We start from the raw sequence: 15197 nt of genomic DNA, 5'->3' as shown, positions 1-15197 counted from the left end.
AAAAGTGACACGGGAACATGTATCATCTACATGGCAGAAAATTTCATCTAAATATTCAGCTGAAGCCCATATCCTGACTATTTTGCCCTGTTTTCAATATGCTGTGCAGTATTTTATCTAAATACTGTCTTAGGTTGGTACTTACTCTGTATAAGACTACATTTTACTCCATGCTTCCTGTATGAACTGGCATGCACTACTCTAGTCCCTTATTTAAGATGAGAATGGATTGTTCAAGGTCTGGTTCTCTCCTAGGGGTTCATGCAAAACCAGTATTGAACAGATGATGTTTCCACACCTACATGCTAGATGCTGAGTTTTTATCATGATCTCACAGTCGGTATGTCAAGACAAAAATAACATGCTCTAGATCCTGTTTGGGTGCAGGCAAAGACAGAGGGGAAAGACAGTGGAACTTTGAAGACTGAAGAGAGTGCAGGCTGTGTTCTCCTACATGAGGGAAGTGATACTTCTACATCCTTCCCCAGTCCTTGAAAGGGCTCTGTTGAGACCCCGTCTGATTCTAGCTTTTTCCTTCCAGTGGCCTAAGTGTCCTGTCACTGCTTCCTCACCTCTTTATCTCTGGTAGGGCTGAACCCCTGGGCCCCTGGATGTGTGCTAGCCCTCATCTGACCTTCATCTGGTGGATTGCAATTAAAGGATGATAAGTAAATGTTGAAAGCTTTAATAGATTGTATTAACACTATGTTGCACTAATTGTTTAAGAGTAAATAAGAGTGTAGTATATGGAAGAGATATACTGTGTCATAAGAAGCTGAAATTAATCTCTGTACCACTTCTGTCCAGATATTTAATTTCTATGAAGGGAGTAGCTACAATAGTCACAGAAAATCAGGAGTCCCTGATGCTTGCTTCATATCAGGCAAGCACAGAAATTCACTCCCTAGGAAAGTGTCTTAATACACTGAAACTTGAAACCTGTAACCTAACACAATGGTATTGGCATTTATTCCCCTGAATATTACATGAGAGGAATGAGACCAAGATCCTTTTCCTCCTGAGGCAAGACAACATGCCTGACTACAGCCCTGCAAATCATCCAAATGTCATCTCTGTTCTTTAAGAATCATCACTTAAGATGCTGACCCAACCCATGTGAAGTCAAGTATATGAGTGTCCTCCAGAGGATGCCTGAAATATTGTTAAAATTGGGGTTTTGTCACAATTTGAACCACAGGCTGAAAATGTCCTTAGTTCTGCTTCTTTTTAAAATTTTTTAAGTGCTAATCAAAACCATTACAGAAGTCTTTTAGCCGGCTTTGACATGAATTCTGTAACTGTGATCACAAAGTACTACTACTTCATTTTCTTTGAACTTTTGACTTTTTAGGCTATCCTCAACTGTATATTGCTTTCATTACAGGAATGTGCCCACAGTCATACTAAGAAAAAGAAGGCAAGAGAGAACAGATCTCCTATAGACACTTTCATCTATTTTTTTTCCATTTCAGCAGTTGCATCAAAAGATGCCTCTCTTAGCATGGCTCTTAGTAAAAACAGCACAAATTAACCACAGACTTCACCTTAGTGAAGCTCCATTTACCATGATCAGTACTCCAAGGCCATTTTCACAAAAGATGCCTCAAGTTACAAGTGAGATATTCCACAGTGGTCACCATGCCTTAATATAGCCAAGGGTCAACACAGAGACAAGGTCTCAATCCACAAAGCAGGAGATTTCACAGCATCTGTCTCCTCACACCTCTTTGAGACTTACCTCTGCTTTGTGATGGGAATAGTGACCACATCTTCTTCCTCCTCCTCTTTGCTGGCTGGAAGGAAGGCTCCCTTATTCTGGATTAAAAACTTAGCAATGACATTGACTGCAGCCTTGTGCTGCTACTTTCCTGCTTCTTTTAAATCACACACCTGGAAAAGATGTTTATTACACACAGATAGTAAATCACGTGCAGAACGGACAGGGAATGGACAGGGAACAAACAGGAATCCAAAGGTTACCTTGAATGGGTCTGAGTCCATTTTACAGCAGTTCACATTTGGATACAAGAACTGATGCCACCCAAGTTAGAGTCTGTGATGGGCAGGACCATACATGGAGGAATTGTGACATCCTGTGGTAAAAATGGGAAATGGCACACTAACGGTTACCAATTTTAAACAGATTACTTTTGGACAAATTTCTGGATATCAAAGCCTCAACAGTGCTTTCAAGGCTAGAACTTTGTTGCCTGTAACTTAGAATTTTTTTAATAACTAGGAAAAAATCGCCATGAAGTATCACAAGCATCCAGCACCATGACATTGCTGTCTTTTGACCCCTGCTAAGAGCAAAGGAGGACCATCTACAGAATGAAGCTTAAAGCCAGATGGATGACATCTTACCAGGGGTTTCACAGATCGTCATGGGTTGCAGGATAAAAGTCACATTCAAGAAACCTCCCAGTTCCCTCCCAGGCTTTAGAGGACAAAAGGAGAACAGAGTAGAGACTCATCATCTGTTTAGCTCAGCTTCTTTGTTTCATCCTCCCTAAAATCCTGCCTTTCTGCACCCTTCCTCACTTTTTCAGCCCCTTACCTACATCTCCCGTTTTCATGTCCAGACCTTTTCAGTTCTGCTCTACTGGCTGCTCACCCTGTCTCTCCCTCCTTCTTGTGCCACACTGGTTCTCTGCCACCCCACTCTCCTACTATTTTTTCTTTGCTCAGCCAGCCAAGTTTCTCCTCTAAAATCAAGCATTCATGTCCAATCCATCTTGTCTTTGTTCAGCTACTATTTTGCTCTCAACTAGTGCCTAATCCTACCCTGCTAAATTTTCTACTTCCCCCTGTCTGGTTTTACAGTTCAAACACATCAGCAAGTCATCACAGCATAACAAGTCCATCAACAGAATAACAGTAATTCATCTTGCAGAAAATTACACCATCTTATCTCAAGGTTAATGTGAGGTAAAATTCATTTGGCTCAGCCTTTGTCACGGGCAGCTAAACTAGTCCACTTTTCTGCCATACTGCAACATGCAAAGTAAATCCACTCAGACATTGTGCAGTAACTCACAAGGGTGTGGACAGCTTACTCACACGTCTGAGCAGCTGGTGTCCCCTACAGCCAAGTGGCTATAAAAAAAATATTCAGATACACAGCACCCCACCTCAGCAACAAAGTCTTGTTCTGGAAAAGTTACTAATGACAAAAAACCCACCAAAAACCAAACCCCAACCCTATGGCCCACAGATCTAGGGAGAAAGCACACCAGTCAAGTTCTTCTGTAGGAAACAGGAATCTTTTTTGCTTGCTTACAGTTTAGTTGACTGCAGCTCACTTTCACCAGAGCAACAGGATATGTCCTTGACATAGATATATCAAACTACCAAATAAAATTTGAGTCCCTTTTCCAAAGTACTGATCATAAACAAGATTGCCAAAGTTTAATGCCTGGGATCAAATATTTTCTCAGAGCCTTGTGTATTTTGGCATCTTTTCCTTTGAAGTGTCTGATTTATATTAAAAATAAATAAATAAACAAGACCCATTCAGACCAAACCTCACCACTTTGCCATCGCAGTGCATTCCACAGCACACACCACTGTGCCACAGGCCCTGGCCAGGTCTCCCACAGCTTCAGGTCCACAGGAGTATGAAGATTTCAGGAAAAGAACACTCAAGATCGTAATAATCAACACAATTTTCATCACTTGTAAGGCTGTCCACTGTTCAGACCTGTAGTTCACAGAGATGTCTTAGAAATATAGTTAAAAATTAGTCATTATTTTACACACATACACTCTAATCTAATCTAATCTAAGCAAGTTCCATGAACCTGAACCTTGAGCTTTTTTGCTCAGCCACATATACCTGTCACCACCCATGAGTGAGTACTAGCCTTCAGGCAGCTATGCAGTGACCTGAAAACTTTCATCTTTTCTTTTCTGACAAGTTACTTTTCAGCCACATCAGTCTCCTGAGCTGGTTCCCTACACAGTCTTCCAGGTGTCAACACTCAACAGATCAGAGGTAGTAGGGCCAGGGAGTTCATGGTGAACAAAGAAAAAGGTGGCAACATCTCACATTTAACCCAATTTAATGCAGTTAAAGTTAACAGTGGGACTGCACCTTTTTGGTAATACATGACTCCAGAGAGTACTTATTTGTTAGGCTATACCCTGGCATCTTTTAGTACTCCCAAGAACCCATTTAGTTGTTTCATTGTTCCTTCTCAACTTGGCTTCCATCTGGATCCATTCCACATTAGAAAAAAAGAAGTCCAGGCCACCTGTATTCAGTCATCTCTGAAAATCTTAAAGTGGAAAAATATGAGAGGGTGGACTCAACAAAGAATAATTTTTTGGCCAAAGTACAGTTCACGCACCTCATTACCTCAAGGCAGATGTTCAGCATGGAAAAATTTCAGCACAGAAATCATGGAGTTTTAGTGAAATGAGATACAAGAAGAGAAAACTTAACTTGATAATGAAAAATGCTAGGGAACTCTATTAAAAAGTGGACTTTGTTACCACATCACTAGTTACAGTAAGGTATCACACGGTAAAGCTCTTTAGTAAAATGAGGGTCTTTACAGCCTGTTGGGTATCTTTAGGACATGGATCAATCCATTGTGGGAAGTCACAGCCTACAGATGTCTGTCAGAAACAAAGCTGTGAGAGCATTTCTTAGTTCAGACACATCTTCAATTGACCCACTAACCTAAGAAAGTTGTTGCTTCAGGCAAGGGATGGGCCTTTAAGAAAGTAAACCAGCATTCAAAGTTGAATTGTCTTCAAGAAAATTCACAGAGCCAAGGAATTTGGAACTACAGTCCTAAAATTGCTTTCCTGTAATGTAGTACTGAGGGGCCAGTATTTTATGTCAGACTTGACAAGCTGTGAATAACCCTTTGATATACAGTTTTATACACAAAATAACTAACATAAGGGACTGGCTTCAAGATTATAGGCAGAGGAGAGGGCCCACTTGCAATTCCTCTGCTTTTTGTGTCCTATTCCAAGGCAGCATTGCCTGCAAATCTCTTTACATTCGCAAAAGCATCAGCCCTTTCTGGTTTTAACATTAAGCATGAAGAAGGTTCCAACTTTCTTACAGAAGAGAATGGCCTCCTCCTTGTGGAAACAGCAATGTTTTGCAAAGCATGATGTTTATTTGTAATGCTTTGTACAGGCCTCTTGAGATGCTCTAACAGATTGAAAAAACCCTGCAGCCCCTCTGGGCAGTAAGTACCAAGCTATTTTCACAAAATGAGAGAAGCAATTAGGTTGGAAAAGACCTCTGAGTTCACTGAGTTCAACCTATGACCAAACACCACCATGTCAACTAGACCATGGCACGGAGTGCCACGTTCAGTCTTTCCTTAAACACTTCCACTGATCGTGATGCCACCACCTCCCAGGGCAGTCCATCCCAATGTCCAATTCCTCCTAATGTCCAATCTAAACCTCCTCTGGCACAGCTTAAGACTCGTCCTCTTGTCTTGTCACTGGCTGCGTGGGAGAAGAGGCCAACTTCCACCTGGCTACGCCTCCTTTCAGGGAGTTCCAGAGAGAGTTAAGGTCACCGAGCCTCCTTTTCTTCCGGCTAAATAACCACAGCTTCCTCAGCCACTCCTCGTAGGACTTGTGCTCCAGACCCTTCATCACCTCTGCTGCCCTTCTCTGGACTTGCTTTCACCACTTTATGGCTGCAGAAGTCCTAAATGACAACAAAGCCAAGAATAAGAATATCCAGGCTTGAATCCCGTCCCTAGCTGTAACTGCTAAACCAGATTTCCTAAGCACTGAGCGAGGGTCCAGAGGAGAATCACATGAAACAACTCCAGCAGCAGCTGTTTTAAAGCAAAAATACGTATGTCCGTCCTTTCCCGGCCTCGCTCGTGCCCCGTCTTCCTCACATTCCAGCCAAATCCCCGCGCCAGCGCCGCTCTCCCGGAGGCGGCACAAGATGGACGCGGCAAGGCGAAGCCTTAGGGCTCTGCGGAAAGCAGGCGCGGGGAGTTGGAGGGAATTGGAGAGAGCAGGAACACGAACAGCAGCACGCCAGGACCAGCAGGGGGAAAGCCCTGCGCGGGTGGGCGCGTCTGTCCCGGGGAAGACTCACGATCAGCCCCCCCAGGGCCGGGCAGGGCAGGGCACGGTACCGTCCGGCCCGCACCAACCCGGCCGCAGGGGCGGGACGCTCCCGGCGCCGCCCGCCCGCCCGCCGCGGCCATGGGAACGGCAGCCCTGCCGGACCCGCTCGGCGGGGACGGGCTCCTGGTGGGACCTCCGGCTGCTCCTTCGGTATCGGGCCCGGCCGGCTCCGTGGCGCCCTGCCCGCGGCCCCGCCTCGCTGCAGCTCCAGGCGGCGGCAGCGGTGCGGCCAAGCCCGAGCCCTACAGCGGGCGCGGGGCCGGGGGTTGGGCGGGGCGCGGGGCGTGAGGCCTCCGCCTCTGCCGGGGCCTCCCCTGCACCAGGGCCCCGGGGCTGTCGCCGAGCCCGTCAAGAGGTGGGTGCCGCCCGGGCAGCGGGCAAGCGATAGGGCTGGCGGCTGCAGCGAGACTGGGACCATGGAACATTTGCTGGAGCAAAGCCAGCTCTGAGTCCCAGAGGGAAGCATCATGTACAGTATGGTATTTCAACTGATTACCATTGCACCATGCCTTTCTCTAATGTTTCATGTCTTCTCGTTTTCTGTTTAAGTTGACGGTGCTTCCAAAGAAAGCAGATTTTTCTACTAGATTTTTCACGTGCATCTTCCGCAGTATTTCATCTCTGAGGCTCGTTTGTGTGATGGTGACATTTGTTTGATACAGAGACATGTATTTCAGTTCTTTCTTCCTAGTTTGTTTTATATTCTCTTATGTACAGGCTTTTTTTAAAGAAGGAAGTGGAGCCTGATGATTCATGCTGATTCCTCAAGTATGTAACTGGTTCCATTTGTTCACTTGTCTTTCAGACCCTCTGTACACACAGTGAAGTGAGAAGGACCTTCCAAAGTCAAATGTCCATGCTCAGCTTGTTGGTGATAAAGTGGTAGGTGTTGGCCAAAGACAGCTCACATGTTCACCTTGTCTTTTTCTGCATACACATGGTTAGAAACTGTCATGGTCCTAAGCTGCTTCCTTAAAACAGCATAATACAAAGCAGAGAAAGAAGTTTCATCTAAAACAAGACAACACGGAGTAGCCATGATTGCTGGCCTATGGTGACTCTCTAACAGCAACCTAGAAATACCCAGCTTCATGTTCTGAGTAATTTCTTAACTTGTGTGTCAGTATTTTTAATAGACTATCTCCAAGTGCTGTTAACTAGAGCTTATATATGTTACTTAGATCTAATAAAGTAACTGGTCAGCTGCTGGGCTGTTGTTCAAGCAGAGCTGTCATTTCACACAATGCCTCCTTACTTACCTTGGGATATACTTACATTACAGATCAACGTAGCATACGTAGACTAAAATGAAATATTTAGCGACAGCTAAGCAGCCAATAAAGACTGCAAATCCATCCTGGTTCTTCATACAGAATTAGTAGAGTTTAACTCCTAGCTAAGCCCTTAGCTAGTTAGCCCGTGCTTAGTTTCCTACTGCATTTGCTCACCTGCTGTCAGTATTCCCCTTGGCTAGTTTAAAACCAGGTAAGGCATGTCTGTGGGGGTTGCAGTCACACCTTTAGACAGCAATGATTGATAGGAGCACAGGATGCATACAGGTAGAATGCCAGAGGAAAACAGACTTGATGCAACTGCACAATGAATTGGATTTTAAACAGAGCCTTCCTGAAGCTATGCATTTGACTGAGGCTGCAAGGCAGATATTCTGAACTCAGACTTCATTGCTGTACAGCAGGGGAAAAAGCCCTTGAGCATCTTTCCAACAATGGAGTCAAGGAACATTTTTTTGAAGACTGTTGCTGGATATCTCTTACTCCGTTATCTCAGAATATTTCTTGTATCTACTTGAAAACAAAAAAGTGTTTGTCTGTGTCTCTGTAGTATGGCTGTGGTAACAGTTCAGGCTGGATGAAGTAAACAGGCATCCTATCACTAAAGTTGTCACATCACAGGTGTAATGGTGCAGACTCTGACTTGCATAAAACATGTTTTAAAATCAATCAGCAAATGCGTAATGTGCAACTCAAAACCCTACATCCTTGAATTCTTAATCTGTAGCTTCACAAATTGGGATGCACAGAGCTTGTGATACTATTAGTTCATAGGGTATTCCAAACTCTCAAAAGCTGATTCCTTTTGAAGAGAAATGGAACAAAAATGCAATTTCATGCACAGCAAGCAGCTACTCATAGTAGGGTGCCTAGATCTTCATCAACTGACACTGTCTTACACACTGGTGAGTACTTGAAATGTCACCCGTATGCATTTGAGTTAGCACCTGCTGAAATCAAAGGGGCAATTCAAAATTCAGTTCTGATATCAGTCTTTACAGAAGCTCAAGCCAATAGAGCTACATCACTTATACTTCAGTCATGATTGCAAAGATTTATTGGCAGCCATAAATTTAGCAATTTAAGGCATATCTACCCAGGGAAATTAGTCCTTAAAAGGAAGGGTGTAGATTTTTAATGTGATCATTTTTGTATGTTAGCTCCCTTTGAGTTATTTTTAACAAATGCTAAAATTGTTCCAGTATAAAATAATGTAACTTTACCGTGTAAGTGGAATATGTTACTTAATTTCTAGAGCACTAAAATAAGAAGGAGTTACATGGGGTAATGTGCTAGAAGTTCACATTGCTGCACATTCACAGTTACTGCACACTAACTTCTTTATGTAACAAACCGTTAGACCTTTCGGTTTTAAGTATAAGTTTAGCACTGGAAAACAGCCAGAAGACAAATCTGTGCATCTGCTGCTAGTCTGGTATGCTCCACATCTTGAGAGGAACCATCTAACTGACATCATTAACATATGTATGCCGCCTTCTTCCCCCATTCCAAATGTGCAGTCCTGTAAATCACAGCAGGCCGGAATTCTGAACTCGAATGCTGTTTGAAATGGCTAAATTAGAGCCTCTCTTCTTTGTGTCCACACAAATGCTAGGTGAAGGCACTGGTATTCTGAAGTATGGCTACTGGACTGATTCACTTCCCAGCCTGCAGCTTGTGTTCCAAGGGCAAAGATCCAGTGCCTGCATTTATTGGTCGAAGATGGAGGGCTCAGCAGCGCCTGGAGGCTCTTCAGCAGCTTGCTGTGTAAGTGTTCTATGGTTGGATAATTTAAAATGAACATACAAAGAAAACCAACAAAAACCTATGCACGCTGAAGTGGAGATGACTGCAATTTGCTCCTACTTATATTTCCCTTGAAATTAAGAGATTGCAGCTGTTGTGGAGTATGGTTATCCATCTGTTTCTTGCAGGGTGGATGTTGCACATTCCTTCATCCCTGTGCTATCTGCTTTGCAGCGGTTGCCATGAAAAAGAAGGGAGTTATTTCAATCTCTTACAGATCAGATGAGTTATGAAGACTTCAGTGACTCATGTGTGTTACTTCAGTGGGAGCTCTTTCAATTTAGTCCCATGCAGTTGCAGCTGGTTAGGTTGCTTTTGCTGCTCTTTTCAGGGTCCTTGCAGTCTGAGCCCAGGGCACCACATTTTTAGTGCAGGGGTTTCTTAGTTGAGCTTTGTCCCGGCATCACAGTTTGGTGACATATTTGATTCAGCAAATATTAAAAAAAAAGTTCATGTGTTTTGCCATACCACAGGTTTTTTTAAGTCCTCTTGTAGCTGTATTCAAGACTGCAGGCGTCAGCCTAGTTTTTGTTTTCAAAGGTTCTTTCTGCTTTAAGAAACTAACTTTAGACCATGGGCTTTTTAGATGGTGCTTGCTTTGAGGTTGCTGGTGACTGAGTTCTGCCACATGCCGGACAATAATCAAAGATGCTCAAGAGTGATACAGTGGATTTCACACCTGGTTTTGTTCAGTTTCAAAGGCATATTCTTCTCATTTCCATAATAATAAAAAAAAAGAAATTTGGTTTATTTTTTTTCTTAATACTATTTTCAGTGTTTCAAGCTGTCCCCAGCACATGAAAATCTCAGTGAATTCTTATATTTTGCCTGTGTGACACCTGTGCTGCTTTAAAATTGATTTACATTTCAACAAGATGTATATGGAAAATGTCTTGCAATTAACAAAAACCAAGAAATACATCTCCTCTGTTTCAACCTGCACTGATTGACAGTGCTGCTGATACGGAAGACAGAATATTTCCCAGCTGTCTTCTCAGTAGTTGCATTGCCTCTGCAAGGTTACTGGGAATAAATGCTCATTTATTTCAGCAAAGTCAGCAAATATAAGTCAAGGACATGCCAGAGGAAGGATCTATGGAATAAAAAGGGCTATTTCCCTGTGTTCCCATTGTGCCTGTAACTATACCATAATAGGATGAACGGTTTATGCTAATAAAGTTAGACTATAACAATAAGTGCCCACCTGTGCTGAATGAAACACAAATCCATCTGGCTGGAGCAACGGTCTGATATGTAAAGAGTCAGCTAGTGGAACTAGCCCTCAGCTCAATTAACTCATTTGAATTACAAGCACAACTTCACAATAATGGGTTGATTAGTGCTGAGCAAGTATATCAGGTTATGACATTCCATTTCAAATTATTCCCTTCTCTTTTCTTATGTGATGTGACTGAAAGCCTTGGGAAGAGATGACTTTAAACTTACCTTGGCAGTAAATTGTATGTCACGGGAGGTTAATGAAGCATCTCGCTCTAAGCTTTCCTGTAGCAGGTTGCCATACTGTGCCTCCCCAAATTCCGCAGTTTGCAGGAATTAGATGAGGGCTTGGAAGACAACTGATCTCAGCGTGTAATCCTCTGTTTTGATGCCAGCTGTTGAGCAATGTTATGTATTGTCAATTGTATTTCTGTAAATATACCTTTGTAATTAAAATTAGGTATCAGCAACCAACCCCAGTACCCACAAGTCCATACGTCTGAGGTCAGAATTCTTACAAATTGCCAAAAATGGTCTTATAGAAAACCTGGCCTTCAGGACTTGCCACATATATAGCTCAAAGAAATAAAATCATCATAGAATGGCCTGGGGTGGAAGGAACCTTAAAGATCATGTAGTTCCAATCCCCTTGCCATGGGCAGGGACACCTTTCACTCAGAGCTCCATCCAACCTGGTCTCAAACACTTCCAGGGACGCGGCATCCACAACTTCTCTGGGAAGAACTTCTGTTTTTGTCTTTAATAGCTGTGCAGGTTGAGAAGAGTAAGACTGGAGTATAAAGCAGTTGTGAAATCAAGTAGCAATCCTGATGAATAACTTTCAAATTACTCAGTTCTACCCATTATCTCACTAACTGCCTTAATGAGGTTTTCCACATGATCTTCCAGAGCCTTAAAGAAAACTCTTCAAGATGTTACAGTGAAAAATTTAAACAGTCTGCCTACTTTAAATTCAAAGTGGGGGAAAAAAAATGAAGAGTGTTCTTGCAAAAGATATGGTTGTTCCAGGATAGATTTTGAAACATTCCCACAATTGTCCTAATTTTTCTCCTTTACTGTAGAATTCAACTGAAATTGCTGATTCTAAATTTTTAAACATTTGCTCAAAATCTCTTTACCTGCTTTTCAAAGGTAGAAAGTGTAAGTCTTCTCCTTTGCTCATTCTGCTCCTTTACACTTATTTTCTGTAATGGAAAGTATTTCACTCTTAAGGATATAAGCATGTTACTCCCAGTTCCAAGAAAAGTAGTTTCCTTTACAAAGTCAAGCATGTACAAGTGGTCAATCCTTTTCATAACAAGCTCATAAGAGAGTTTTAATAAAGGCAGCAAAGACCATTTCTTGACCAGACATAGTGGGAAATATACATAAAGTGTCAAACTATTTTGCTACATAGGTAAATATGAAAAAAACAAACTATAATTGCTTATGTAAGTGTGAGGACTGGGGGGAATTTACAGTGTGCATGTTGGATAGTGCAACCAGAAGGGAGAGAGAGGAAAAAAAAAGAGTATAAGGAGAAAAGGTCAGAACTGCTCTGAATGTACTTCTTAAACAATGTCATGTATTTTGACTTTCAGAGGTCAGTCTTCTCTTCAGATACCTCAGATTGTGTATGAAGATCCTGAAGTTGGTGGAAGGAATCGCTACAAATATTTTGCACAGTAAGGAATGAACTGATTTGAAACAGGGTTCAGAAGCTTGCTTCTGTGCAGTTTAAAGAGCACCTAAGTAAAGGCCAGAACATTATTTTTTCTGTATTTTCTGTCAATTCTTTGATCACTGATATGGAAATTTCTAAGAGTAACCAAATGTTAAAACACAGGGTCTTTTTAAATTCACACTATGACAGAATTTCAATTATGAGCTGCCATGTAAGCAAATATACCAGACATTGTGTACTTAATAAGAAAGCTTTCGGCTGTAGAGCACCCTGTGCAAAGGAAGAAGCTATTTACAAAGCCGTTGTGGTTCTCCAGACCCCTAGAAAGGTGTTTTCTTAAGAAGGAGCCTTTTAACTCCCAGTTTCTGCCAGGAGCAGAAAGGGAGCAAAGGCAAGCTTTGATTAACTTTTCATCAATGTCCTCTACTTCAGGACTGCTCTGCTCCTTCCAGAATGACATTGCAGGTCAGCAATGGACTCAAGATCTGAACCAACAGCTACCATATAAACATTCTTGACTTAGTCACATACACTTTGAATTGCATTCACTATTTTACTCAGCAGCTATTGGCCACTATGTCCACTTTAAATATAATAAAATTGCCAAGTTTAATAAATTGAAGTCTATTATGGCTCTTTTATCAGCAATTTTAAAAGAACAAAGACAATGTTATCTTCTGCAATATGAAATTAAGCTTCAAAGTCTCCCAAAGGCTGAGGGAAATCGATAGAGAACTGCAATATGCAAACTATAAGAATGCCTAGGAAGGAATTATTAGTATGTAGTTGAGCCCATATCACTTTCAAGATACCTCATAAAATACTGAAAAAAAGGAACAATAGAATTAGATGAGTCCAAACCAAATTATCAGCTGATTGTAGGAATGAGTTTCAGATTTCAAGCAGTTATTAAAACCCACAACTCTTTCCAAGACTTGAAGAGAAAAATTAAACTAGTTAGTGAAATATACACAAAATGTTGGGAGCACACTCAAAACTAACTTTAATAATTGTCTTGTTTTGCAATTCCACTTTCTGCTTTGACTTAAGAATAACAGTTCTACTGGTGAAACTTTCTCTGTTACTATTTAGCTATGAAAGAGTTTTTTAATATTCAGGCACAATTCTTAAACATGAAACTACAGAACCTGAGTTGTGGAAAATCAGTGTAATGCCACTGAAGTTAATGAACTGCAGTTTTTCTAAACCATAATGATCTTTTAGGCTCATCCTTGTTGTCTTACTTTCATTCTCTCTTTTCAGACCTCTCAGCTCTTCTAATAAGCTGCCTCCAGGAGCTGTTGTAGAAGATGTTGCTTATACAGAGTAAGTAGTGACTTGTGGAAAATTACTGTTGTAATTAAATTTAAATTTAAATTTCTCACCAGAAGAAGATCAGGAGACTATTTAGCTGGTGACCAGTATTTTTCATAATTAACCAACAGGAAAAGCTTGTTAAGAGGTAAGGTGCTGTTCTCATCATTGGGAATTCTAGAGGAAACACATGATTGGCTGTTTCAGAATTTGCTTGCGGTATATACGTAGTGCTTTGTGAATAAAGGACATGCCTCTACTGTTTTAGGATTGTGAGGCTTGAAGCAGAAAGCTAGGTGTCTCTGAATTCCAGAAGAGATACCATAGCAAAGAAGCTTCTCTAGTAGAGCAATATTGTTGGAAAGTCTTCTGATGTTTAATTACAATCTCTGTGATAGATGCAATACTGCTCAGAGATTTGGAGCATCCATGATGTAGTCTAATGTGGTTTTCAGAGAGTATCAGATTTTGAGGTCACATAATAAAATTCAGTTCCTAGTAGAGTCAGTGGAAGTTGCATGTGCTTATATAAGAATTAAATTTTTATTCTGGACTTGTTGAAAAGAGAAACATGTAAACTTAATTGAAGCAGTCCTACTTCATGTTACTTCAACCATTCTGTGTCCATTAAAGGCAATGCTTTAGAATGGATATGTAGGAAAGATTTGTATGTAATAATCATGAGAGCTGAAAATAGAAGATATCTGGATTATTTACCTAAGGAGGGTGTTTCAGACTCAGTGTAGCCTCAGTCTGCTTTTACTAAAGATAATGGAATTAACATCAATGGGAGTATTGTTAAGGTAATCCAAAACACATTTAAGTCTCCCACCTTTGACTGATGTGTTTCTGGTTTGTTTGCTTGGGGTTTTTTTAATGAATGTTACCAATGTTCCTCCATCTTGCACCTCTTTTTAGGACAGAGCCGGATGTCCAGCCAGCTGCAGAAGATAGCCAGGTCTTTGGCCTCATGTTCCAAACTCTGGGGACACAGACAGATTACAGGGATGGTGAAGCACAGACAGATCCCTATTCCCCTGAATATATAGTTCACAGTGGCTCAGTCCCTGAAATTCTGACACTTGCTACACTCACTTGGGGTGAGTTGTGAAATTAAGATAAATTAAAATAATCATGTCACGACTTTAGCAGAAGGTTCTTTGCTTTTCAATGTCAGGTTTCAAGTTTGTTGCCAGCTTTGGCAGTCCTTTGTTTCCGCATTTGGCGGAATTATTTCATCTGTTTCTAAAATAAGTATGATATTTGCCTACTTAATGGTGCTGTTCTGGGGCATTTAATGAAGAGTTTTGAAGATCATTCAATATAAAAAGCTCATGTTTTACAAATATGAACTAGGAGCAGTTTTTCCATTTACCCAATGTTCTTCAGCTGCTCTGAGCTGAACATTGTTTAAAAAAAAAAGCCAGTATGAAGACTGCTGTCCCAGAATATACCTGTGGTCCTCATCTCCCAGTGTCTCACCTGCAATGGTGATAGACACTGAACATGCCAAAGAAAGCGCTCATTAGCAGAAAGTATCTTCTTAGAAAAGCTTTTTTTCCTTTGCAGCCTGCAGTAGAAGAATGAAGTGCCAGTGTTGATGTCCACTGAGCTATAGCAACTGCAGGTCCAACCATGTCTCATACTGCAGAATTTCACTGGCCTTAGAAGTATTTTCTTCTGACTTTTGACAGTTCTGCTTGTGTTTAACACATGGGCCTGTGCCCATCCAGCCCTCTCATACATTTTGCTGGTGGCTATTT

At 41.5% G+C, this 15197-nt stretch overlaps 1 protein-coding gene and 1 long non-coding RNA gene across 2 annotated transcripts in view; one reads left to right on the top strand and one right to left on the bottom strand.

The window, feature by feature from the left end:
- Nucleotides 1–1779: 1779 nt before the first annotated feature.
- Nucleotides 1780–3694, bottom strand: LOC309571069. The gene is made up of 3 exons (XR_014226281.1): nt 3530–3694; nt 1981–2093; nt 1780–1890 (listed from the first exon to the last, which is right to left on the bottom strand). It is a non-coding gene; the product is annotated as an uncharacterized lncRNA (long non-coding RNA).
- Nucleotides 3695–5217: 1523 nt separating this feature from the next.
- Nucleotides 5218–15197, top strand: part of CFAP91 (cilia and flagella associated protein 91) — a 31532-nt gene continuing 21552 nt past the window's right edge. Inside the window, exons 1-6 of the mRNA XM_082278110.1 lie at nt 5218–6475; nt 6926–7002; nt 9028–9179; nt 12038–12121; nt 13384–13446; nt 14353–14534. Of these exons, the coding sequence (XP_082134236.1) occupies nt 9052–9179; nt 12038–12121; nt 13384–13446; nt 14353–14534 (457 nt within the window). The 5' untranslated portion in view covers nt 5218–6475; nt 6926–7002; nt 9028–9051. The remainder of the gene's footprint in view (nt 6476–6925; nt 7003–9027; nt 9180–12037; nt 12122–13383; nt 13447–14352; nt 14535–15197) is intronic.

This window comes from Coloeus monedula (assembly GCF_965178545.1).
Source record: "Coloeus monedula genome assembly, chromosome: 3".
Classification (NCBI taxonomy): Eukaryota; Metazoa; Chordata; class Aves; order Passeriformes; family Corvidae; genus Coloeus; species Coloeus monedula.
Note: the sequence above shows the minus strand (reverse complement) of the source record. Positions and strands in the feature narration are given on the sequence as shown.